The sequence below is a fragment of the Molothrus aeneus genome, chromosome 4 (assembly GCF_037042795.1).
Source record: "Molothrus aeneus isolate 106 chromosome 4, BPBGC_Maene_1.0, whole genome shotgun sequence".
In the NCBI taxonomy this organism is placed as follows: Eukaryota; Metazoa; Chordata; class Aves; order Passeriformes; family Icteridae; genus Molothrus; species Molothrus aeneus.
In genome coordinates this window covers 66,205,048-66,230,616 of record NC_089649.1, presented here as the reverse complement: position 1 = coordinate 66,230,616, position 25,569 = coordinate 66,205,048, and the positions used below count along the sequence as shown (strand labels likewise).

General features: G+C 41.5%; 1 protein-coding gene across 2 annotated transcripts in view; it reads right to left on the bottom strand.

The window, feature by feature from the left end:
- FAM53A (family with sequence similarity 53 member A) overlaps positions 1–25,268 on the bottom strand; it is a 70,108-nt gene extending 44,840 nt beyond the window's left edge. Inside the window, exons 1-2 of one of the 2 annotated variants that reach the window (XM_066549227.1) lie at positions 25,180–25,268; positions 4,443–4,687 (exon numbers count right to left, since the gene is read on the bottom strand). In XM_066549227.1, coding sequence (XP_066405324.1) covers positions 4,443–4,520 — 78 coding nt within the window. In that variant the 5' untranslated portion in view covers positions 4,521–4,687; positions 25,180–25,268. Of the gene's footprint in view, positions 1–4,442; positions 4,688–17,511; positions 17,534–25,179 lie in introns of those variants that run through there. The other variant, XM_066549228.1, reaches the window with a different exon arrangement.
- Positions 25,269–25,569: the final 301 nt, after the last annotated feature.

Genomic DNA, 25,569 nt, shown 5'->3' with positions numbered 1-25,569 from the left:
TACAATATATGCTTGGCTTTCTACAACTGAAACAAAAATACTTGGAAACAGTGTCTGCTGGTGTGTTTTAACTACCTCTGGAAGCCTAAACTTGAGAAGACCCTGTCAGGCTGTAAATTTTTATAGGAGGGAGGATTTCTTTATTTAATCTATACAGCACATGGCACAAGTCCCACTAGATAGATATCACTGTAACAGGGCACTGAACCAGTTTATCAGCCCTCCTGGGCTGGCCACACTCTACCCTCCCCCAGTCATTCCCTTTGTGCTAGGAGCTACCTGAAGCTTCCTCAATTCAGACTTTATTTTGTGATTATGCCTGAAAACTGCTTGCAATTGCTGAGAACCTTGACAGGGAAGCTACCCCTCTGTGTGAAGGAAATTTTCCTTAGAATAAGGCCAAATTATTCAACAAGGTCACTTTCCTGAAGAGGAAACACATCCATCTTGCAACTACTGCTTTTTGAATAGATGTTACAACATCCACAGAGATCTCATGCCTTCGGAGAATTTATTAGGGAAATAATGGCATATTTTAAGATAAACACATAAAACAATGAAACTACAAGTTTCACCTGAGGTTAGAATTGTTTGCTTCATGCCAAGAAGTGGATCTACTTGGAAATGCTTGTTCATAAATAGAATCTCTTTTGTGCAGCTGGACAGACTGTGTCCAAAAGGAAAGGAAAGGTGTGGTACAACATCTAGGACAGTGCTGCAAGTTTCAGTTGGTTTCCTGAATCTTAACAGCTGTTCTTTCATTAAAATACTCACTCAAAAAGACACCTAGTCTGAACTGAGTAAGTGGAAGAGCTGTGCAAGTGAGGCTGACAATGAATTATAATTTACATCACTAATTTTAAGTGTTCTTTGCTAGCAGAAGCCAACTGTAACAAAAATAATTCTGGCTATTCTTCTACACTCCAATGTACTGCATTAAGGACTTCACAGCCTGTGCTATCTCTCCTCATTATACTCAGAATGACAACTTCATCTTCATACTTTTAAAATTAATGACTTTCATTTCAAAGCATTTTTTCCAGTTTCCAAGTATATTTGAGTTCCTCCAATTTATCAGCATCCTTTCCAAACCACAGGGAAGCCATTGTTTATCATTCAAATACTAATTTAACCACCACCATACAGATGTGACTCAGTCTGAATAAGTCATGCCAGACCTCTGTCTCTCTACCAAATGTCCTCCAAATATGACTGGATATGAAATAGTGAGGAGGAACACTTTGACCTTTTCTCAGGATGCAAAGAAGTGATTAAGTCAAGTAGTCTGACAGTGGCTTTTCCTCTGAGGAAGAGAGTCTAATTCTACATTTTTTAACATAAATAAGACTCAAAAATTAAAAATAACAACCCCCCCCCCATATGCCTGCAAGGGGTTTTACAGCAAAACTTGTTCCTTTCACAAATCCTTGACTGGCAGTGCTCATGTTTCCTTACTACCACACCTTGAAGTCTTACAGCTCACATACTGTTACTTCACAAAATAACATGTGATTCTATACAGCAATATGAAAAAGATACAAGTTTAGTCAGAATACAGACAAATCCAAGACTTTTGAATTCTAAAAAAGTTTTGAGAGTTCAAGGGACTAGAAAGCAACTATTTGATTTAGTGCTGCTGTCAACTCATGAAAGCCACAATGTGCTCACAGAACTTCTCACTTCTTTTGTGAGGTAGAGTTGAGCAACCAGGGACACTACTTTGTGAGCTACAATACCCAAACTGGGGAAAAAAGCTTGGGACAACCTTCCTGCTTCTATAGCAAGTCACTCAGGCATTTTCCTGAAGGCAGGTGCAGGACAAGGCTGTACAACATCACTGAGCATGCACTGTCTGAATTACACCAGCTTGGAAAATTAGCATGCCATTTAACAGAGCAGTAAAAAGCTGCAGCCAGTATTTTACAACATAAAAGAGAGGTACTTGGTCACCACACAGCTTACACAAATGAAAAAGTGTACTCTGTCCTATACATGTTGTCTTTGTGCCCAGCTCGGCTGCACAGCACATGGCTTTGAAAGAGCCATTCTTTCTTCTTTTATAACCCTCATTCATGAGCTGTATAACAGAATAGCTTTTACCCAGCTATTTTATCTACTTGTGCCCAGACACTTGTGCAGATGCACAGTAAAAGGTATCACAAAACTGATAAGGTTTAACTATATTAATCCAGGCAAGAAAGGTTGGTCTTAATCCTCAATCAGCTCACAATGAGGTTCACCACATGGTGTCACAGAAATTTGTGCCAGCACAAGTAACAAAAGGTCCAGCCAAGATCACTTCAGAATTGCTCCAAACTGCTGCTATTAGAAGAAACTACAGCATTAACCTGAACTTCTTGCCAAAAAGCCTAAATGTGCTAGTAGTGATACCAGACTATCACCAGCAGTCTTTTTCTCTGAGTGACATTTAGCAATTGCCTTCACCAGTGGAAAGAGCACACTTTTTTTATCATCTTAGGTTCTCATTTTAGTCAGGAAGTCATTATTTGCTTCCATGAATCCTTTTTAGTAGGGAGCAACCTACTTGCACACTTTTATTCACACTTGCTTCTCTACTTCCACACCTCACTATGCAATTTCCACACTTTTTCAGGGTGCCATTGTGTGCAAACAGAACCTGTTCCTGTCCTCAGAACCTATTTTCTGTAAAAACTAAAGCACTTACAAAACCAATTACTTGACAGATAAAAGGAGGAGAGGAACAGGAGAAGGCTGAGGACGAAACAACTGATGAGACATCATGTGCCATTTTCCGCTCTACTTGTTCTTTTTCATGCTTTTTTAAAAGTCCAGATAAGGAGAGGAATAAAAAGCAACCAACCTACAACATATTACAGCCAAAACACTCCTGTGCAGACTCCACACAGTGTAAAAGCAGTAATATGTCCTTCTCTTCTATTACAGTCTGTGGTCCAAACTTTCAGTGACTTTTGGTAAAAAGACTGGAAAGTACAAGGTGCTGCTACATGTTTGTCACTAAACACTGCTACTGGCTGTAAGTCATTATTGGCTCACAATTAGGCCCCAGAGTTTAGTTACAAATTATGACACTGCCAGTTCACAGATACAGCAGATTCTCCTACAAACTGCATGACCCAAATGCTTCCTCAAACCAGACAAAATAAATGCAAGCTAAGTATGCACCTCTCCTGAGAGGGAACATCATTTTAACACCTTAAATCTGCCTTTCAAGAATAGCACATATCTAAGGGGCAGGTGAAATAAAAGTAAAATCAATTATTGGAAGAACTCTAAATGGACCTGCTACAGTTTTGAAAATAAAACTGCTTGATTAATGTCCACTGTTAGATGTCCTTACTGGACAGGGAACTGCATACATGAGAATTGCAGGTGCTTGTGCACAAATTCCACCACATTCAAGGTATACTTCACTTGCTTTGGGCCCTTGAAATCAATAAGGAAGCAGTTCAGTTGTTGAAATAAGTTACAACACAGAATTTAAAAGTAACTGACATACTTCAGGTCCAATATTTGATTATTTTAAAAAGTAACAAGACTTGAGTTGAGCAACAGCTTAACATTCAGTTAAGCTCTTTTGTGTCCCACTGGAACATTGAAGTTTGACTTACAGAAGGGTGCCACTGTAATTAAAGTCAGCAAAACAAAATTAGTGCATTCCATACAGAACATGGTTTCAGGGTTCTCAGGTAGGCACCTGGAAGTGACAAGAGACTTTTGTGTATTACTCACTCTGGAGTAGCTATTTCATTCACAAGAGAGATGTGAAGAGAACAGACTCCTTCATGCCTGAATTGCATGCTTGAACCACATAATGCACCCAGAGATTAAACCAGCAAGAATAACACTATAAACTACAAAGTTTTTCAGAGCACCAGACATCTGAGACGCTGAAAAAGCCAGGATCCACTCTACCAGGAACAACAACAGTCTGGTAGCAACCTGACTTTTGGTTTAACTGTATTTGCTTGATGATCTGCTCCTTCTGCCCAATGCTGATAGTTACCTATGTGGCAGTGAAAGATTTTTATAAGTAAATACTCTTGTCAGATATAAAGCTATCAAGCACCTGGACTGTATGGGGTGAAGGACACATTTCTATGGATTGAAGTTTTCATTTTGCTAGTAAAAAAGGAATCCTGAGATGCTTGGATACTCCTTTTTAGTCATTAGAACACTATTTCATGAAGAGAACTGGCTTTTTGCTATTTAAAATGAAGTAGCAAGTTTTAAAAGATCATTAAAGTAAGAAAGCATCACTTCAGAAACAGACTAAACACTGAAGATCCACTTTTCCTTCCCATTACAACTCTCACCCAACCTTGCAAACCAATCCTAACTCAAATAGCTGGAATTCTGGCTGATCTGCATTCTCAAATCTGTTATGCATTTGTGAGTTACTTGGCATTTCACATTTATTTCATGTTTTGATAGATCCTTACCAGATTAATATTGTATGTTTTACAGGTCAGATCATCCAAGCTCTGGTTCTGCAGCTTTTCTGTTATTAGTGTTACCATGGTAGTTGTTCCTTTTCCACTGCTCACACAAGTGTTGGAGGCTCTTCAGTCTCTTCTTTCAATACTCATGAGCCATTTCTGTTTTGGTCTAGAATCTTGAGATTTATGCTTCCATCTTACTGCCAAAGTTTATTTCCAAATGCTGTCAGTGTATCATGTCTGCTTTCCTGTAAAATTGGATTAGAAAAAAGGAAAAAGTCAGAAAAATTCTCGCATATATAATAATTAGTATTGTAATAACACAACTCCTATTTGGACTAGTCCCTCATGCAAATATATCACTTTGTGACCTGTGCTGATGGCCTGGCATTGCAGATTACACATCTCTCCTCATGAAAGAATACTCCTATTTGAGATTTCACTGATTAAAATTTCAGAAAGGAGATGAGACTCATTAATGATGCAGATCAGAGTATATGGTTTGGCTGTTTCCTGCTACTGAACTGCTTCTACCTCGGAGTTTAATCCAAGGCAGAGGGAAATCTTCCCCTCATTTAAACTACTGAAGCCTAAGCCAGGTATATTGGAACAGCACATGACACAGGCACTTACCCACCAAACTGTTCTGCATGTTTAACACTATTTGGCATGTTAAAGCATTCTACATTACTTTTTCATCACTAATCCCCTCTTAAAAACAAAAGTGAAACAGTGGGTAATAAACACTATACACACTTCCAAAACCCTCAGCTACTTTTAATATCTTGCCCTGTGTTTTTTTCAGCTTTTTCTTTAAAGGTTACATAATTGTTACCTGTCAGCAAACACCAGATCTGGTAACCAGGACAGATTCCCATACACACAAAAGTATCACAGACAACAGCTTTGATATCTTTATTCTGTGAGCAGTCATCTAAATCAAAAGCTCTAGGTTCATCAGCTACCTCTTCTTATCTTAAAAACCCTCTACATATTTTCTCTCTCTAGTGGCCTGCATTAACCATTCTTGATGATTTAAGCTGGCCAAGCATGTTCAGGGACCACTTATGGAATCTAAAGTGAGAAGAGATCTTCTTAGAAGTATTTCCAAATTTAAACATGAGGCTTTGGGAAGGAACATTGATGCCACCAGGACCATAAGCTTACTTACATTTTCTAGTTTTAACATCTACAGTTTAAAAAAAAGGCAGAAAATTATTCTCAAATAACGTTTCCATAAAATATTGCCTCTTCTACACTATTAATTAGCTGTTTAAATAACCAGTAGTAGCAAGCAAAAAAAGCAACTTGAGGCTATGATTCAAGTTAAACCCACTTAAATCTAAGATATTAATATTAGTAATGGTGATGTTAGACTATCTTTTAAACCTGTTGCCTTTAAGTACATCCTCAGATATGCTTTTCATATGCTAACCATGCACTATTTGACCTTCACAGCAGTCTGTTACACACCAGCCTCCCTCAGCCTGAGAGCTATCCCATAAATGTAACTTCTACCCAACTTTTGGCCTTGTTCCTATATCTATCTATATCATTTTTTTTGCTGTTAGATAGAATGCTTAGAAATGCTCTTCCACCACAAATAATGCTACACAGACAGCTGGAAATTCAGCTGGTCTGTTTTTACTTCATGTGTCCTATCTTTAAGAAAAGCACACAACTTGAAATATTTACATCATGTTCTGAAATTACACCAGGTCAAATATTAAAAACCCCTCAAGTTCACACACTCACTGGTAAAGGTGGCACCTACACTGCTCAACGTGAGCAGTCAAAGCAAATTGTGGCTCATGAAGTGCTGAAGCCAAGTTTGAGGGCAAGCATGTGAACACAGCAGTATCCAGAGCAGCCCAATCAAACATTGCTGTGCCCCTTCCAAACCTGGTGGAGTTTAAAGTAAATCAGGAAATCCAGAATAGAAGTCACAAGAAAGGCTGACTGGAGGTCAGATGTTGTTCCTTTACAGGTTGAAAACATACTGAAGAACTTCATAACTGGTGCAAGACTTTCAGATCCCTGTTAAGGACAAATGGTTCCACTAGTAAGAGGCTACTGCTAAGAACCAGCTGAAAAGTTCAGCAGACGTTTAATTACTTCTATTAGGAAGAGCCATAGAAGAATTTGTAGGTTTTTATTTCCCTCAAGCAAAAAAAATCAAAATCCAATAAAGCTACCAAAGATGGGAGAAAAACTAATCTGTAATCAGTTAATTATATTTTGCTTAGTACTTCAAATGTTTCACTGCAATTTTAAGTCAGCTTAATACAAGCTAAAGTAAGGAGAGACTAGACAGAATGACATTAGACTTTAGTTAATGAACCAATTGAATCCCAGGATAAAGGGAAAGCAAATGAAATCACAGAAGCACAGCACTTTCAGAATCATGCTGAACTGTAGTTACCCACATTCATAAATCCTACCAGGTACTGAAATTAGTATTTGGGCACTGCAACCATTCAGGCCCTTTCTGACAGCATGGGACCCAATCAGCTCTGAAACACAGGCAATGTGGAAACCCCCCCAGAAAGTTTCATTTTAGCAGCTCACACTTACTATAATAATTTTTCAAATGGAGACACGCCCCACTGACAAAGTTTTATTTTGAAGTATGGGGCAGGGACAAAAAGGTGCTATTAGCCCAAAAAGCCTTCATCGAGCTGCTCCCACTTTCTCCTGCTCCCCAGCACAAGTAAATTCCATTTCTCAATTTGAAACACAACCCTGATAGCAGGGCTTGTAGTTCAGATCAGAAGCACACTTCACAAGTGAATTCCCTTCTCACCCTTCTTAAATGTGCTTGATCAGTACATTGGTATTAACTGTTTTACACCAGAAATCTGTTCTTACTGGGCACTCCTTGTTAAGGATGACACAACAAATGTTTCAAGTGGTCAAAATGTCACCATCACACTCCTACCACTGAAATGTCACCATCACACTCCTACCACTGAAAGCCATTCTAGGTTGCAGTTTGATGTACCTCAGCTGCCAACACATTCTCTTCCCTGGCTATTTGTGGCCCACAGCAGAGTGCCAGCACAAGTGTTTCTGCTCATCACAGAGAACTAGATCAAGGAATTTTTATAGCTGGGTGAAACCAAAACACTTCCTTTTGTTTCTGGGAAATGTTGTTTTCCAGCTGGATCAGCTCCCCAGAGTGGTTTGCCATGAACTGGACACAAATGTTTGTGTGGGAGCATTGTGGGATGCTGACACTGCCTGTCCAAGTACCTGTCCAACTACAGTGTCAGAAAGAAAACAAATCCCCCACACAAGAAAGCCAGTAGAAATCAGCATTTCCTACACTGAGGCACACATATTCTACTTCAATTAGAAATTAGATACCTCCTCCTGAAGCATGGTTTGAACATGTTTTGCTCCCATCTTCCTTTCCCAATTTGGACTCCTTTGACTGGTCAAGCTTACCAGCTCAAAGGGGTCTGAAATCCTCCCTGCAGCCTCAGCAGCTTCACTCAGTGACCAAACTCCTGCTTCACTCTGGTTGAACTATGTATACTCTAGAAGGAATTGTTTCCCTCATCTTTGCTAATTAATACTGGCTGCCAGGAGACAAGAGATTTTCAGAATGACTTATCTGTGGTCATTTTAAATCTTTGTTATTATGTATTTATAAGCTTTTTGTCCCTCAGTACCTCCTAGAGGGAAGCTCCTCACTTAATTTTCCTATTTTTGAGGGTTTAGTTTATTTATTTTGAGACTTTCTGCTATGGTATGTGTTTAATGGATCCACAGAGAGAGAGAGGAAACTTTACTTTATGCACTTTTTCCACCATGCTATTTTTCTAGAGCTGCTTAAAGGCAGCCAACTTTATTTTTCAGTCTCTCCTTATCATACTCTTCATGCTTATCAGGCTGAATCCCTCTCAAACTGCTCAGCACTTCACACTAATTGGATTTTCAGTACTATGAACCATTTGACCATCCCTGTTAGGGCAATGAGGATGCTGCTGAATTTACATGTTTTCAGGTGCCTCATGGCAGAGATCTTGGCACAATGCAGTCCTGCCCTGGCCTCCAGGGAGCCTGGAAGGACAGCCCACAGGTGACACAGCTCTGCTGTCACCACAGGCAGCAGCAGCAGAGCCAGGGGCTGCCAGTTCAAACAGGAACATCCTCCAAGCCTCGAGCTGATAACAATAGGCCTTGGAGCTCCAAGTTGGATGCAGTCCTACAAGATTATGGCCATCCTTCCCTGAGCACCCCATCCTTTGTGGAGCCTGATGAGGTAGGACAGTGAGCAAGCTGAGACCTCCAAGATAAGCACACACAACAAAAGATGTTACTCAGTCTCTGTCCTGGGAGAGCCTTCATCTTCCTACGATCTCCTTGAGCTGGGGGGCAGAGGTGAGAGGTGGGGAGGAAGAGAAGATTTTTTTGTTGTTGTTGAAAGGCAGACTAATCAAAAGGAATAAATGGAATATAAAATTCAAACTCCAAATGCAAGCCAAAGCTAACATTCCTCAAAGCTGGAGAATGAGCTGTGATGGAATCAGTATCACTGTCTCTGATTTAAAGTTCTTTTCTATTCATTCTGAAGGTTGAGAAAGGTAAAGATTCATTATTATATCTCTATAGTACTACTAAAGGAGAGAGCAAGTTCAGCTACAAGTAGTAATGACTTGTAAAATGTCTGCCAAAATTAACAGTGGAGATAGAACAGAAGTGCTCATGTCACAAATTCTCTATCTTCTCAGTGACATCACTAGTGTCTTTTTTGGGGAAGACTACTAAAAATACAGATTATCCAACCTCCCAGTCAATTAAAGGATGTCAGAAGCTCATTCAGTTTGACAAGCTACTTTCAAAGAGATGAAGAGTCCTGATGAAGAACACAAAGCCAACACAAAAAAAAAAAAATCTCTCCTTGGCTCTAAGAAAGTAAGGCAGCCAGACTCATTTCCAACCCACTCCTCCTCCTCCTCTGCATCCTGCAGGACAAAATGTTCCAGCAACAGCTCATCTCAATGGGAAAATTTACATTTGTTTGAAACACTTCTAACAATTTCTTCTCTGTTTCTGGAAGTTCTATCTTGGATAAAGAAGAAGAGATCACAAGATTTTTAGATGATTTCCCCATAACACAAATGTAGGTGCTTCTTGGTGATCACTGTTCCATTCTTTTTCTGCCCATGGCATTAAAATGACCTGTGAGAACACAGAGGGTTGCTCCCTCTGTGACTTCACATTATTTTCCACTCTTTGCTCTGAGTGCTGCATGGAAACTTTATTACCAACAATCCCATACATGCACTTAGCTTGCTCCCAGCAGAAGAAAAGGATTAGCTGGAGTCAAAATTCCAATTGGGATAAGCAGCTCCTTTAAAATATTACCTCTGCTTCAGCAAGCCAAAGGAGCTAATCACTGCAGCAGTACTAACTCCAGGTCTAGGTGATCTTGCTACTAGACCCTAGATCAAAGGTGATGTGATTTTTTTGCCTCCTGGCACTTTCTGCAGCATCCAAGAAGCACTTCAGAATTGAAACACCAGATAAAACTGATCAAATTTTAACACAGCATCATCTGTCCCATCCCACTTATGCTTGAACCAACTCTAAGCTGGAAGACCAGCTTTTCAGAAACTGCTAAGCTAATACTTTACGCCATCTGACAAAAAGCTACAAAATTTCTAAGTTTCCTGCAATGCAAAATTCCAAATTCCAAAAGGGAAGAGAATATTCTATTTCTAAAAATACATATTTACTACAGTGCTAAGAAGTTCATAGAGAGGCTAAGCATTCCTTACAACATAAGTCTATTATTAATAACTTTTAGCCCAGAAAAGTTGTTGAGAGCAGGCACTTAAAAGAGAATTATTTGGATTCTATCCTTTCCAGCATTAATCTGCAGTGTGGTTATTCTGCAAACCTTCCAAAATTCCACATCAAGTAAAAAAAAAAAATCTGTTTTAATTAGAAAGCTTCCTACAGCTATAAAGTTATCAATTAACATTTTGGGGGATTGGTACTAAAAAGGGACACCTCCATTGCCAACTTATTATACTTCAGGCATCCCCTCAATGCCATTAACTAGCATCCCTTTATTTTCTGAGGTTCTTTACAAAGAGGTTTTTAACAGTACACCAAAATAGCAGTTTCTGACCAAAAGGGACAAAGAGAAAGGAGTTTATAATCCTAGTTTGTATACTGTAGAAACTGTTTCACAACATCTAAAAAATTCTGTTTAAATTGTAGTTGTTCTCCCTGAAGGGTCCAGATGTTGACAAAATAAAGCTTTAACACCACACTCTACACATTCTAGAACTCTCAACAAACAAACCAAAGAACCCAGTTTGCAATTTAGAGTTTCTCTAAAAGGACTGAAGGCAGATTCCACGAGTTACAGAACCTCTTCTCTTTCTCCATGCAGTGCTTTCATAAGCCAGTTTTTATTAGAAGGAAACTTCAGTATTATGAAGTGTTCAAAGCTTGGATTCAGGTTGACACAGCTCCAGCACAGAACACCAAGAAGGGACAAGAAAAATAGGCTAGAAGACATCCTTCACATCAAGTTATGGCCACTGGAGACAAATTTCAGATATTCCACAGGCTCTAAAGCACAAGGAATATCAAGAGCTCAGAATTGTCTGCTGAAGAATATACACCATTAATGTGCAAGGCAGGACTACAGATCACCACTCTGAGGTTAAAATTAGTGTTTGGGCTCTTAATGCCCCCAGAGACAGACAAGACTAAATATTAGGTCCACTTACCTCAAATGCAGAAAAATCACTATTGAGCCCAGAATTTTACTGTTTGACCCTACAGCATCATCACTAAGACCAGTTGATCACTAAGGCAGCTGAGACAAAATATAAACTGTTACTAAAATAAAGCGGCGTCCTACACACTCACTTCTACTCCACCTCCCACACTTCAGATCCAAGAGCTCCTAATGAAAAGGAAGGGAAGCCTCAACCATCAACCACAGCCTCTGGATCCCACTTTATTTCAAAAAGACAGGTGATATGCTGGAAAGAAGTTAAAGGTATCACCTTACTTTGGTATTACCTTTGATGGTATGGTTTCCCATCCTTAGCTGTACATTTCACCCAGCTTGGCTGAGGAACACATACAAAACAAAGCCCTAAAATAATTTAATACATTTTGAATTAGAACCAAAATATTTTACATGATGAACTGTTGTCTGTAATAAATACACCCCTTTTACTTCTCAAGTTACTGTCAGTAGTTTGGGTTTGGCTTTAAAGCAAGATGAGAGTCACCTTCCAGAAAGAAAAAAGAAGGGTGGAAATAGGCAATGTTCAACCTTTGTCACAGTTTATAAAGTACACTTCTCAAAGCAACAGAAGTGGTGAACTAAGCTCAAGAGACTTTTTCCAGGTCATACCTAATTAAAGCAGGGAATATATCACTACAGAAAACTAGGGCTGAACTCAACTCAGCCAGAGGTTAAAGCATTTCTTATTGCCAACTCATATCAGTAAGAAGTCAGTCTCTCAGGTTTAAACCTGTCTTTCAGCCCTGATGAAGGCCAAATACTCATATCACAGTCAAGTCATCCTGCATCTTTTAAAGTATCTTTGTCAGACAGGACAACAGATGAGCTGTGCCTTGTGTCTGATGCTGTAGAAAGATGCTGTTCCAAGATGCTTATGTTACTTACACTCTTGCCTAAAATAATCCACCACAATGACAAGGCAAGGATTTCATTAATTTTGCTGAAGAATATTTACATCTACTCTGATTGGAGTTCCATTTGAATGAGCCATCAGTGCTGGCCCATGACCAGTCACCTCCCTGCAATATGAGATTTGGACACTCTCTCCTCAGCCCTACTGCAGAAAGCCCAAGGCTACAATGAAACATTGAGGAACAGAATCTGATCTACTGAGGCTTGAACACATGAACAGCAAGCCCTTGGCTTTTGCTGTAATTATGAACTAAATGAACTAACAGTCATTGTTTCAACACTGCACTACTCAAACCAAGAGCTATTGCCTGTTTAAGCAATTCAGAACAGAACCTAGTGGGCAATCTCCACCTTTTTTACTGTAACCTTCAGTGAATATTAGTAAAAGCTTAAAGCTCAAGTCCTACACAAATTACTTTCACCTCCGCATCCTGCTTTTATAAATGTGCTATTTAAAACCAATGGAAGTATTTACTTCATAGACTCAAATAGTAATTTATACTGATAATATTAGTGTTTGGAGAAATCTACCAGACTTTCACTAAAGCAAGTGATCCAGACTGTACAAGACTCATAAGATTTTTTTTCTAGGGCTTCAAGAATGAAAAAAATAGATCAACTGGCCCTACTGCCAAGATAGTTGCTTCACTTCACCATTTAGAAAAGCCAGAGAGGATAAAAAAATAATAATGAGTAGTATCACCTACTTTTGCTTAGTGTTTGCCCTTAAAACGGGGAAGTAAAACAGACACATATGCATAGTTCATAAATACCCAGGACTGAAAAAAACAAAGGAATGACCCTTCACTTGTATGGCAGTGACAATGATTACCCCACATACATCCTGCTTCCCTGTGACAGAACGGAATAACACCAGCACTGAAGTGCTGTTCTATTACCAAAGCCTATGGACTTGGAGCTGAGGGATTACACAAATCTCTTCCATACATCCTGCTCCCAAAACACACACAGCTAATAAACCTCCTCCTGTTTGCCTTCAGGTTCATTCTGAGGAGTTTCAGACATCTGGTTGGCTTGTTTAAAATAAAAAGCCCAACTAGTAAGTTTGTTTTTATGATCCCAAGTGTGAAATGTTCTTGCTGGAGGCCTCAGGCCAGGTGAAAAACACTTATGTTAAGATGCTACTTCATGGCATTTCAGGGATCTAATGAGCTATATAATCTGCACACAGGGAAGTCTCCCTCCATTAGCTTGCATACAACTATGGAAATTAAAAATGAGGAACCTATGGTAGTCCAAATATTCTTCAGTAAATAGTACAGCTGGTGAACTGCAGATAGCACTAAATTTATAACTCAAGTTCTGAGCAGTATTCTGTAAATATCCATACATCTCAATGCTTACAGCAACGTGAAGCACATTTCTCCAAGCCTCACTGTACTTATTTTTCATACTATGAGTAATAGTTCCTTCTCATGACCAAGTATTATGTCCAATTTAGCAGCTTAAGAAAAATGTGTCTTTGTCTCAAAATTGGAACTCTCCAGAAGATCACTGTGCAACTATACTGAATGAGCATATGGATGTGTGTACCCTTATTTTAGCAGTTCACTGTTTACATATTTTCGTATAAAACCCTAAAGAAAGCAAATTACAGGAAGAGTTTACACAACAGTAAAGTCTATGGAGGCTTCCATAAAAATAGCTAAAGCTTACTGCTACATTACCTGTGTGGAAAGAGCATGGAAATGCATTGAACAGATATGAAATATGGTGTGCAGCTGACAACCAAGTTCCATCTCATGGCCCAAACTTGTTCTCTATCACGGCTTACCATCTGCAATTTGTCACTGAAGAAACCCTACCTCATGTGGCAGGAGATACCTCCTCAAGAGGTGGCACACAAAGATCCCAAGTTCTACAATACCCATCTAGTCACCAGATCCATTAGAACCCAGAAAATAGAACTCAAGTACCACACAGCTTTCAAATAGCAAAATTTTCTTTTAAATAAAGAGGTCTCGGTATCACACTACAAATAGCAAAACTGAGTGGCAGTTTAAAGAATTTCTTGTTGCTTTGCTAAACTATGGTTCCTATCAACTTAGTAGTTGGTTTCCAACTTGTGTTTTGCACATACCACAAGCTTTTGAATGGTGAAGTCTCTGAAGGGATCTGCACTACATATAATCTGCTCTACATGTGACCTCTCACTCCACAAATGACCCAAGTATGAGAAGACCACAAATTAAAGCCCATTAAAATAATGGAATCAAATACAAAGACAAAGGCAGTACACATCAATACTGTGTGTGCTCTCAGCATTCAATTCAGACATTACTTCAAGTGTCACCAGGGACATCCCTCTTGCCAGACCTATTAAAGGTACTTCAATAAAAATTAGTTCAGTTGAGCTGTGCAGTTCTGACTAGTTCACTAGACTGTTTGAAAAGCCAGGTAACTACTTTGTCTCGATGCAGTCAGCCTTGAGCAGCACAGTGAACAGCTGGATCCAGGAAATGCTGAGGTAGAGGGCAGGACACAAACCAAGGGCTACACACTGCAGTAGGTATCTAGAAAAAGCACTTGTAACAATTACATCAACTAGTGAAATTTCATGAGACAAAGTTACACCATGTCAGAGAAGGAAAAAAAAGTGAACTATTTTAGCTCCATTATATGATTGTTTTTTCTTTAAATACTGTAAGAACACCTTTGTGCTTGATGGAACAGCTCAGTATTTTCTGTGTACTACCCCAACACTACCTGATGTTCAATGAACAGCTCATTACTTCTAGCAGCAAATTCTATAGAAAGATTTACTTGTCAAAGGGGATACACAGAAGTCACCAAAACTCCAAATTACAAAGTTCACTCATAGAGGATGGGCTACAAAGCCTTAATGTAAAACCATGCCCCTGATACAGGAAGCAAACAGGCACGAGGTGCCAATTAGTACACAAATACTATAGGCCATACTTCAGTCAGTATAAACCAAAATAACTACTTTATTTGAGCACAAAAATGCCAGTACAAAAATGAGTGTTGAGGAAGGCCTTCACTTTTAATCCTCCCTGAGTGGGACAGAAATGTAGCAGCTTTGAATGGCACAAGTTAAGTCACCTGGCAAGTCCAGCACATAACATTCACAGACAGCAACTGTGCAAAGGAGGACAGGACCAAGAGTGTTGGAGGAGAAATGGAACCTCCCACTTGGGCAGGTACCTTTACAGCATTCTGACAAGATCAACTTTGGTAACCAAGCTGAAGCACAAAACAGTAAAGATTTATCTGATGGAGTCAACAGTACCAGAGATGTGGTCTTTCAAATGATCTTTCAATGCTGACAAAAAGTGCACCCATCTAAGCTTCCTTTAAACTAAACCTCTGAAATTACACCTGGCTTCCTGGTATCTTCACACATGCAAAGGTTAAATCACTATAATCTGCAAAAAGCAGTGACATCTTTTCTGCTGAAGATCTGAAACAAACAACTGTGTTGGGGAAGTCACTGGCTGAGCACCTGGACTCAAGAAGAACTGAAGTGATAAACAAAGTTCTGACAGCTGCAGCCTTTTCTGCAGGTGCAACAGGCATTTACTTCATGGCAGTTTGGCTCAGTTCAACAGCCAGTTCAGAACTCAGAAATAGGTTTGGTATTATTTGATCAGCTTGTGCTCCAGTGAGAAAAGAACAAAGGGAAGGTTCCCCCCAAACTAGTTCCAAAGTTTAAAACTGTCTATTTAACAGGACTATAAAGTTTAATCTCAAGAACACATGGAATTTTGCAGCCAACTATGTTAGCAAAATTGGAGTATCACACTTTATACAGAAAAACCTGCCACAGCCATGAACACACCTTGAAAGAACTTTTCTGAACACAGCCTCCCCATAATCCTGTTTAAGGTCTAACACTTACAAACAACTATTAACCTAAAGTACACTCTGCACAAATTTCACCATCCACATTGCCTTTAACTTCCCAACACCAGCTGATGCTGCCTTGCTGCTCTGGTAAGATTTTGTGGGCTCAGAGTGGTCACTGAGGTAATCCCATCTAACAAACACTCAATATCTTTAGCAAAGGACTATCAGACTTCCTAAACCTCTGCTCAATTTAACACTGCAGCATGGTTTCAAAGTGTATCTGTCCATCTCCTTAGAGCATCCAGTGGAAAGAATGAGTGGAAGACTCATTATTCCAGCCTATAGCCAGGCACAATAAAACTTCTAACTACACTCAAATACATGTGTGATGAGAGAGAATAAACTGCTACACATGCAAGGACTATAAATAAGGCAATGATAAGAGCAAGTCTAAGGGAATTCTTGAATGGCAGAGATGTAAAGAAAGTTTAGAGAAGGAAGTGCTGGAGAAAAACCAACAAATAGCACTTATAGACCTGTGTCAAACAACCCCAACAGAGACAGGGCTCAGAAAAATCCATTTCTATGCAGCACAAGATTTATTATGTGCATCAAGTTTGACAGGGGAGATAATATGAGAACTAAGATTTCAAACAGAGAAAATTGCACCTATAGAGACGTCAAGAAATACTTACAAATACAAATCCAAGAAAAATACTTTACTTTAAAGAAAAGCTCTTCCAAATAGTGGAGCTTATCCTTTGACACACAACTTGCAATGAAAGAGCAATTTCATCTCAAGAACGGACAGCTTCAAAGAACTCTAACTACTGATGACTTCAGTTACTCTGTAACACCTGGGATTATTTGCAAGGTACTAGATTCAGGCTTTTATGTGATATATTTAAATACAGACAGAAACAGGACATGGTTGGGGCTTTCTTAAAACAAACAAACAAGGGTTTGGACATCAGTTTGAGGTTAGGCCTGTCTTCATTCTATGCCTGAATTAAGAAAAAGGTCAAAATTCATGCAATAAGTCTTTAATTCTCCCACATTTAAGCAGAACCTCTGGGAAGAGTGGGAACCTTTTGTGAGCACTGCAGGTGTGCAGCACCCACCTGGCTCACTGGGACATCAGTGCAACAGGGGTTAGGGGCAGGGAGGAACCTGTGAGCTCACACACCTACATTTTACAGCCTTGTGCTGCTGGCAGGTAAGCAAAGACATCCTTGGGGGACAATCACAGCCAGAGAGCAGCTGCCAGTGGTGTGTGGGAGAATCCAGAGCAGGAACCCAGCTCAGTTCCATTTCTGTGCTTCCTGTGATCTGCTGCTGGCACAGGAGCCTTGTTCTATGTAGGAGAACAGCAGGAAGGACTGCAAGACAGCCTTAAAATCCTGCATAACTCTGACAAGTTTGAAAACTGTTCTGCAATAATAAGGATTCAAGTGAGTTCTGAAAGGCACACTCAGGCAGGATTAAATTAACAAACAGGAAGGCAGGTTCTTCAGAAGAGGGCTGTGAGCTAGGTGAGATCAACAGGCTGACCTTGAAATGAGTGTTAAGCTGGTGTAAAAAAGTCCAGTGTAGGGGATGCATAAACAGGAATATCAGCTCCAGGGCACATGGAACCACTTTTTCACTCCACTCAGCACAGAAAGTCTCCACTGCAGTACAGACTTGGGTTTTGAGCACCACACTTGAAGCCCAATGTGGACTAACCTGAGAGAACAACAGGAATGATCAGAGCTGAAAACACATGATGTCTCAGGAAGACCTGAACACACTAGTTTTATTTAAAACAAACGTATCACGAGGGTGGAGGGCAAGACAAGGAAACAGGAACATTGCAAATAACAGTTCAAATATTTTTAAAGAGGACTTACTACAGGGGAAGGAATAGCTGTCCCTTATGTCCAGGGAATTTGGCAATAAGCTTGACCTGCAGGAAGGAAGATGTCTGGTTTCATATTCAGAACAAGTTTTAATACTGAGGAAAGCAAACCACTGGACTAAAGAGAAAGAAGAGCTGCTCAAGGTTCTGTTATCAATCACATTAGATGTGCAATACCAGTATGGGGCAGGAGACTCCCTACCAGCCTACACCTTTCACAGCCCTACTTTGCTTTTTAATGACAAACTCAGTTTCAAGCCCCTGTAATGTTTTTGCTTATCCTCTTACAATGTTTTTTGAGTTTCAATGAAGTTACTTTTCTGATTTTTCACATTAAAACTTCAGGACTTGCACAATCAGGTTATTGTATTATTACCAAAGAAAGTCACACCTGCCCCACACTTTCTCCGCACAGAAATCAATCCCCTCCTCTAGCAGCATGCAAGTTTCAGCAATATTACAGTATCCTGCTGCATCCCTCTTGTGACCAAGAGAAGCCAGAAGCCCATTACTTCAGAAAGACAGGCGTGCTCTGCCTTCTAACAACCCAGCAGGGTGATGTAATGGATTTCACTGATGTGGTGTCAAGGCACTGTCACACAAACATGTGTGTGCACCTTTTACTGCACTGCCTCAGGCTGGTTTAGGACTTCCTGAGGATGGAAAATGCTGCACACAGCATCCAAATACTCCAAAACAAAAATTAGGATATGCAGCATTTTACAGATGGGGAGTTGAAGCAAAGAGCATTAGTTACAGCCAGAGGTCACATTTAAACTGCAAAATCCAAAGTCACTAAAGCACAGAGGAATTAACTCTTAAGAGGTCAAGAATAAACAGGCCACCTAAAAAGCATAAAACAAGACAAAGCACTATCCTTTTTCATGGTCTGTAATAGTTTGGTGCTACAAGTATTTATCCAGGTACTTCTCTGCTTTATTAAAGGACATTCTTCTGATTTGTGAAGCATGAAAACAGAAGAGCAGCAGCAGTCCACCTTACCCTCCCACAGTTCAGCAATTTCTTATCCAAACATTGAAGCAGAAAAGTCTGGTCAGGATGGGGTGCTAATGGAAGAGAAGGATGAAGTCAGCAGGCACATATGCAGCCAAGCTCAAGCAGACTACTGTGCATCCTGAGAAGGGAACAGGCCAGGCACCAGGCTGGCATTGGAACGTGCTGGCTCACATTCCAGTAGTGCCAGCAACACCCCTGTTGTTGTCTCCTTACCTTTGGGAGCCTCTTACAACAGGCAGCAGCACTTCAGTTCAGCCTCCAAGCTACTCACACATCTCAAACTCATCAAGGTTCAACTCTGTTGTTTCATTTCATGTTTCATTTTTAAGAAATGAAAACATGATGTGTTAGGTACTTGTTCCTTTCCCCCTTCCCACCACAAGAAATACATGATGTACTTTAGTCAATTCATGTAAGTAGCTCTTGAATGCTGTTTTCATTACCCCTCTCTCCTCTCATTTACTAAATACTGCATCAGATGACACTCTGAAGCACTAATCTGGAGGCATGCTCACACACCAGTACCCTCCATTCTAACTGATAGCAATGAATCACTTGCCACTACTATCACACCGGGATAATTAGGCAAAGAGGTTCCTTTTTTTTTAAACCAGGATTGTAAATTTAACTGTCAGTTCATTAAAAACATTGTACAAACATACAAATAGATCTCAGGTATCTAAATGGAGACCGGCACTTAAAAAAAAATCAATAAATCACACCCTCAAACAACCCAGGGATCAAAACTTTGCTGTGTTATGGAAACATAACAAGGTACAAAAACCACCTGCAACCTCAATGGCCCTTTACATACTGACTAAGAAATGCTGAGCTGCAGAAGGCAGAACCCCAGTTCCAGACCCATCATCCTGTCCCAGCCTTGTTCCCACAATTCTGTTTCATAACCTGCATAACACCTGAGGCTCCAAACCTTCACCTCTCCCATATTCTGTGTACTACTCTTGGAAAGTGGCAGCTGATAATGCCACAGGGTTTGACACACAGCTTTTGTCACTTGCCCCCTTCCTTAAACACAACAAACTTTCATCCCTCTAAAACCAAAGGAGGTCACATAAACAGAAACCTTGAAGGAAGACAGAGAAGTGCATTTTTCATTGGGGAGTTAAAGGAAAAAACTTATTTTAAAAAAAGAATTTTCATTCTAAACAAACTTTTGAGAGTAGAATAAAGAACAAAAATATCATAGGGTATCTAGTAGTAAGTGTATGAGATGGATGAATACTTAACCAAGACAAATCTAAAGCCACAATTAAGAAGGTGAAACATAACACATGTGCACAGCACTGAAGGAATGATTTAGAGCCACTGACATCAACACAAGCTGTGCAGAGCAAAAATTAAACACACTGCAATAATAATCTGAACTGCCCAATTAGGTTAAAAAATACATTTACCCTACAAATTAAAAAACCTCCCAAACCCCTCGAAGGCATTAATGCTGTTCACAATGTTATTTGAGATGCAAATTAGGGACCTAAAGTTAATATAACACCAACAGAAGTTTCTATTATTCCTGTTAATGGCTAAAGGGGAGGTGACAGTAGAAGAAAAGCCACAGCCCTGTTACATGAGGTCTTATTAGGACAGCACACATTTTCCTTAATTTTTAATATCTTCACTTTGATGCAGAACAGGGCAAGTTAAAAATGTGATCTTTTATAACCCAAGAAAACTGGAGTGAATTAAATAAATAGCAAGTTGGCTGACAAGGGTGGCTGGATGAGGCATGTCTTAAGGAGAAACAGGTATTCCTTTAAAAAAATGGAATTCAGATCCTGTCTTCCAGCATCACAGATCTCAGGCTAAAGCACAAAAGTGAAGGTACAGACAGTGATGCTGCAGTTGTTTCTTCAACTATTTCCTGTACCAGCTGGGTGCCCCAATTCTGAAGCTCAGCAAATGCAGGAACAGCTTTCTTGCAGCTCAAACACAATGATGTGTAGGTCTTGGTACACAGAGTCAGTTTTGCTAATGACACTTGCAGTGAAAGCTCCAGGCCAAATAAAAAGCTGCAGTTTGATTTCACACCCTTGGCTCTGTCTGCACAGACAGACGCACACACATTGAAGGGCAGCTGCCATCACTGGCACTGGGTGTCCCCAGCTCTGGGCTGATCCATCACTGACAACTCTCCCCAGTGCTCTCCTACAGTTTAATTCTCACAGGAACTCAAACCAGTGTTGTCATATCAGGTTCAGAGCAATGGTGGGAACACCAGCTGATCAGAACAATTGTTCTTACTGTTAACACCCAACCTGCCAAAGCATAGCTGCATTTCACCAGAATACATTCAAGTTCAAGCAGCAGAAAGCCAATTATATTCATTTTGTTTTTATAACTCAGTAAATATCCTAACTGAAACATTTCCTATTACCTTAAAGCATAATATTCAACTGCTTGCTTAAAAAAAGTGCTGTCAGTAAACTGAGAGCCATAACCCAGATAATGTATTTAGTAACAACCCTGCCTACTTCCTCCCCTCAACCTAAAAATTAGCAGCAACATGGCCTTCAGAAGTTATTTACACCCACTGCAAAGCATTAGCAGTTAGCTGAGCAGCTTCTTGCCAGCTTGCTAATGATATTATTCCCCAAAACAACCAAAAAAGACAAAAAGCACCAAATGTAGAAAGGGCTATGTTAAGAGTTGACAGTTACCTTGATTTCAGATTTCTCTATACTTAACAGTACCAAAATATCCAGCTGGATAGTCACAAAAAAATGTAGAGCAGCCTAGAAAGGAGTTAAAAAATATGCCACACCCCTCCCTTTCTTTTTTACAGGCCTCCTCTTGAGTGAGAAGAAAATCCTTAAAGAAAACCATTTTCTGAAAAATGACTGTCTCAATTCCCCTAACAGGGTTTATAATTAAGAGAAATCAAAGTGAAGGTGTTTTTTTTTTTAAAGACTCATCACTGGATTGCATTTCTTCAGTGCTAAGATCTCCTTAAGAACACAAACTTTGTGACAACCAAAAAGCAGATTGTCCATGTAAAGGGCTCCCTCACAGGTGTGCAGAGTCAAGAGATTAAAATTTACCTACCAAGAAAGTATCAGACACTGCACTGACTTCAAGTACCTGCATTTCTATGAATTTCATGAATTCTATTCATGAACAGGGCTTCCTTGTGCTGATGAAGCCCCTTCAGGGGTGCTCATAAAGCCCTTCACAGGTTTTTGTGAGTAGCTTCACCCCTGCCATAAGGTTATGTTACAATATCTAAAGTAAAAGTTGGAGATAATCCCACAATGGACAGAAATCTCTCACAGTTAAAAACAGAGTACCTGCAACATCTGGTAACTACCAGATCTCAAGAATGTAGTAATAAAAAAGTCCAAGAAGCTTATTTAACAAAAATAAAAATTACAGTTTAAAGCAAGCAAAGTTTTGTCTAAAAAGAAAGCACAGAGCTTGTGAGCTTGCAGGGGAGAGAGAAGCTCTCTGTTGCCAAAATACAAAATTTCTGTTTATATTATGACCATCAACATACACAAAAAGAAATGTAAATCATAACATAAATACTAATATTTTCCACTAAAGGCTAAAGGAGACTTCTTACTAGTTTTTAAGACAACTCAAGGCAGAACCACAGAGGACAAGTTTTTAGAACAAAACTCAAAGCCAGCATCAAAAAAGTGGAGGAGCAAGGAAAGAATTGTGTTTGGAAAGTTTTAAGTACACCATGATTCTAAAGGGAATAATCTATCAAACCACAGGAGGTGACTAGAACTGCCATCATCACTGCTAAGACAAAGGAATGTAGATTGGGGGGAGGCAACAGAGGAAGGGGGAGAAAGCACAGAGAAGGGAAAAGAAGGAACTAAAAAAAGGGAGCCACAGTAATGGCTACCAGACTCTCAAGGAATTCCTAAAGGAAAGAATAAATCCTTCAAGGTTTTGTTTTAAATAAAGCAATCCATGCAATAAATTGCAGTCTTCTCAGCACAGTCAGGCTTTCAGTTTATCTGCCCACCATATTTTCATAAATATACTTTTACACCTCTACTAAACTTCCAAAGCTTAACACAATGGTTGCAATAAATATTTCTTCTTTCAGCCTCCTCATTCTTCTGAATCATAGTACCCTGCAGAAAAACAGCTTTTTGAAAGGAAGTAGGGAAGTTTAACCATCCTGACCTTAAAATAACCCTTTACAATCTTAACCAACTTTAATTCCCCAGTCAGAGAGACAATAACCATGGGTTAGGCACTGGCAGGTAAAGGCCACTAGAGGACTGCCAGATTACCACAGGAACATCCCAAAAAGGTATCATGTCATGAGGGGGCTGATCTTGCAGATCACTGGCTGGAGTTTGTGTCTAACAGGCAACATTTACTTCCATATGATGAAGAGTAGCATCTTGCTACTGATGCAAAAAAAATAGGGCTCATTAAAAATAGCAGACATGTTAATATGAACAGCATTTCAAGGAAATTCAAAGTCAGTGAGTAGTGAACCCATTTTCTAGTTCAGAGTTCCACCAGCTTGTGTAGAGCTACTTAAAATGTATGTTTTTTTGTCTGAGAGCAATTCTTCCAGACATTTTTTGGAAGCTCAGTAACTGTAAGGATACAAGCTCTTTGGGCTTGAACAAGCACACTGCACCTCCAATAAAACCAGATCAAGTAACATGCTTCATCAGGAAAGTTTTTGCTATTCAGCAAGCATTGTGCTCTACATTTCATAAGCCCCACTAGAAGCAAGCAGACCATTCACAATTAAAACACACCCAGAAACATTTCAGCTTGCCACAAGAGATACAAACTTACTGGTTCTTGCCAAAAATGGCAAATTTTTCTGACAAAAATATTTGCTATCAGTCAGGGAGGCAATGCAACAGCATTGACACTAATAACTGTTCTCAGGAGCTAATTTTAAGGTAGGCATAGCAAACCAGAAAATGGATTTGACCAGCTGGCTCAACCCGTCCCAGGCAGAGGACTTGGTGAAAGCCAGGGACAGAACCACCCGTCCCTCTCAACCCTGCAACCCCAAAGCTGGGGTGCTGCTGCAAACTTCTGAATGCTGGCATGGGGATGTCTTTCCCTAAAGGGGAAAAGGCCGGAACTCTTCCATCCCACCCCCAGGAGTTCAGATCCCTGAACCCCAATCCCCAGAAGCCTCCACAGCGGGTGCCTGCTCTGTCTCATAGGACCTAAAGCGACCTCCTGAAAGAGCACCCAGAATTTCAACCACACATTTCTATCCAGCCTTCCAGCAGGCCAGAAGACATCTAATAAGCCAAATAACCAGAACAAAGCCATGTTACTGCCCTTAGAAAAGCTGGGATAACACAAAGAGCCCATTCACTCGCCCACTGAGCCCAACTGGTCCCTAAACTTCGGGGCCATAAACTAGAAATCAACTTTCCTATTGCTGAGGGGAAGGGAAGGAAGAAAATAGCCACTGTTTCCACCCTGGAATCATTATGGAAGGCAGCTATTGTGGAAAAACAGGCATCTCCACAGAGGTAACTCTATCCTTGAGCTAGACAGGGGGGAATCGCCTCAAAATCGCCGGGGTACGTGCCTGCAGACATGTGTTTCCAGGGCAGCGGCACAAAGGAATGTCCGAGCCCCTCCGCGGCCGGGCACCTTCCCTTCCTTTCCCCGCACGGCCGGGCCGGGCCAGGCCCGGGGAGACCCGGCAGGGCCGCGCAGCCGGCCCGGATGGCGCCCAGCAGCCCCCGGGAACGCCGGTAACTTCACCGGGGGCTCCGGGCTCGCTGCCTCCCGGCGGGGCAGCCACTCCAGCTCCCAGCGGGCGCAGAGCGGCGGCCCCGGGGGTGCGGGGGGAGCGCGGCCCGGGCCGAGCACGGACAATGACAGCAAAGCGCACGATCCGATCTGCACAGCGCTTTACCTATGTGCCGAGGTAAGCGGAGCGATGAGCAGCCCGCAGCCCTGCGGCAGCGGGAGGTGACGCTGCGGGGAAGCGCAGCCTCGGGGTGACACCCCCGCCCCGGAGGGTCCCCCGGGCCGCGCTCGCCGCCCCGCCCGCCCGGAGCTACGCGGTGCGTACGGCCTCCCGAGCTCCGCCAAGGGCTGCGAGGATGGCCGGGCCGCCTCCCCTGTGCCTCGCACTGCCTGCGGGCCGACAGCGGGGCTGCTGCCTGTACGGCTGCTGCCTGCAGGGCTGTTATTGCCTGCAAGGCTGTTATTACCTGCAAGGCTGTTGCCTACACGGCTGTTACCTCTTACCCGCACGACTGTTGTTACCTGCCGGCCGCGCTCGTTGCCCCCCCCCGCCCCGCTCTCCCCCCCACCACGGCAGCCGCCGGTACCTGAGCGGCCGCGCCGCCTCCCCCGTGCGTATGGACCGGGCTGCTCAATGGCAACCGAACAAAACACCGCCGGCCACGCCCCCTCCACCGCCCGCCCGCGCCCATTGGCCGCGCCGCCCGCCCGCCGAACCTTGACCCGCTCTGCCATTGGCCGGCGACGCTGTCGGGCCCCGCCCATAAAGGGGCGGGGGGCGGGCGCTGCCCCGGTCGCGGCACGGACGCGCAGCTGTGGTGCCGGGTGGGGTGGGGGACGCGCGTTGGACTACAGCCCCCAGGAGGCCTTGCGGCGGCGCGGCGCTGTCATTGGCTGAGCAGCGCGCGTGCGGAGGGGCGAGGGGGGCGCCAAGGGGAAGATGCGCTTCGCGCGCGGGGGTGATGACATCATCGCGT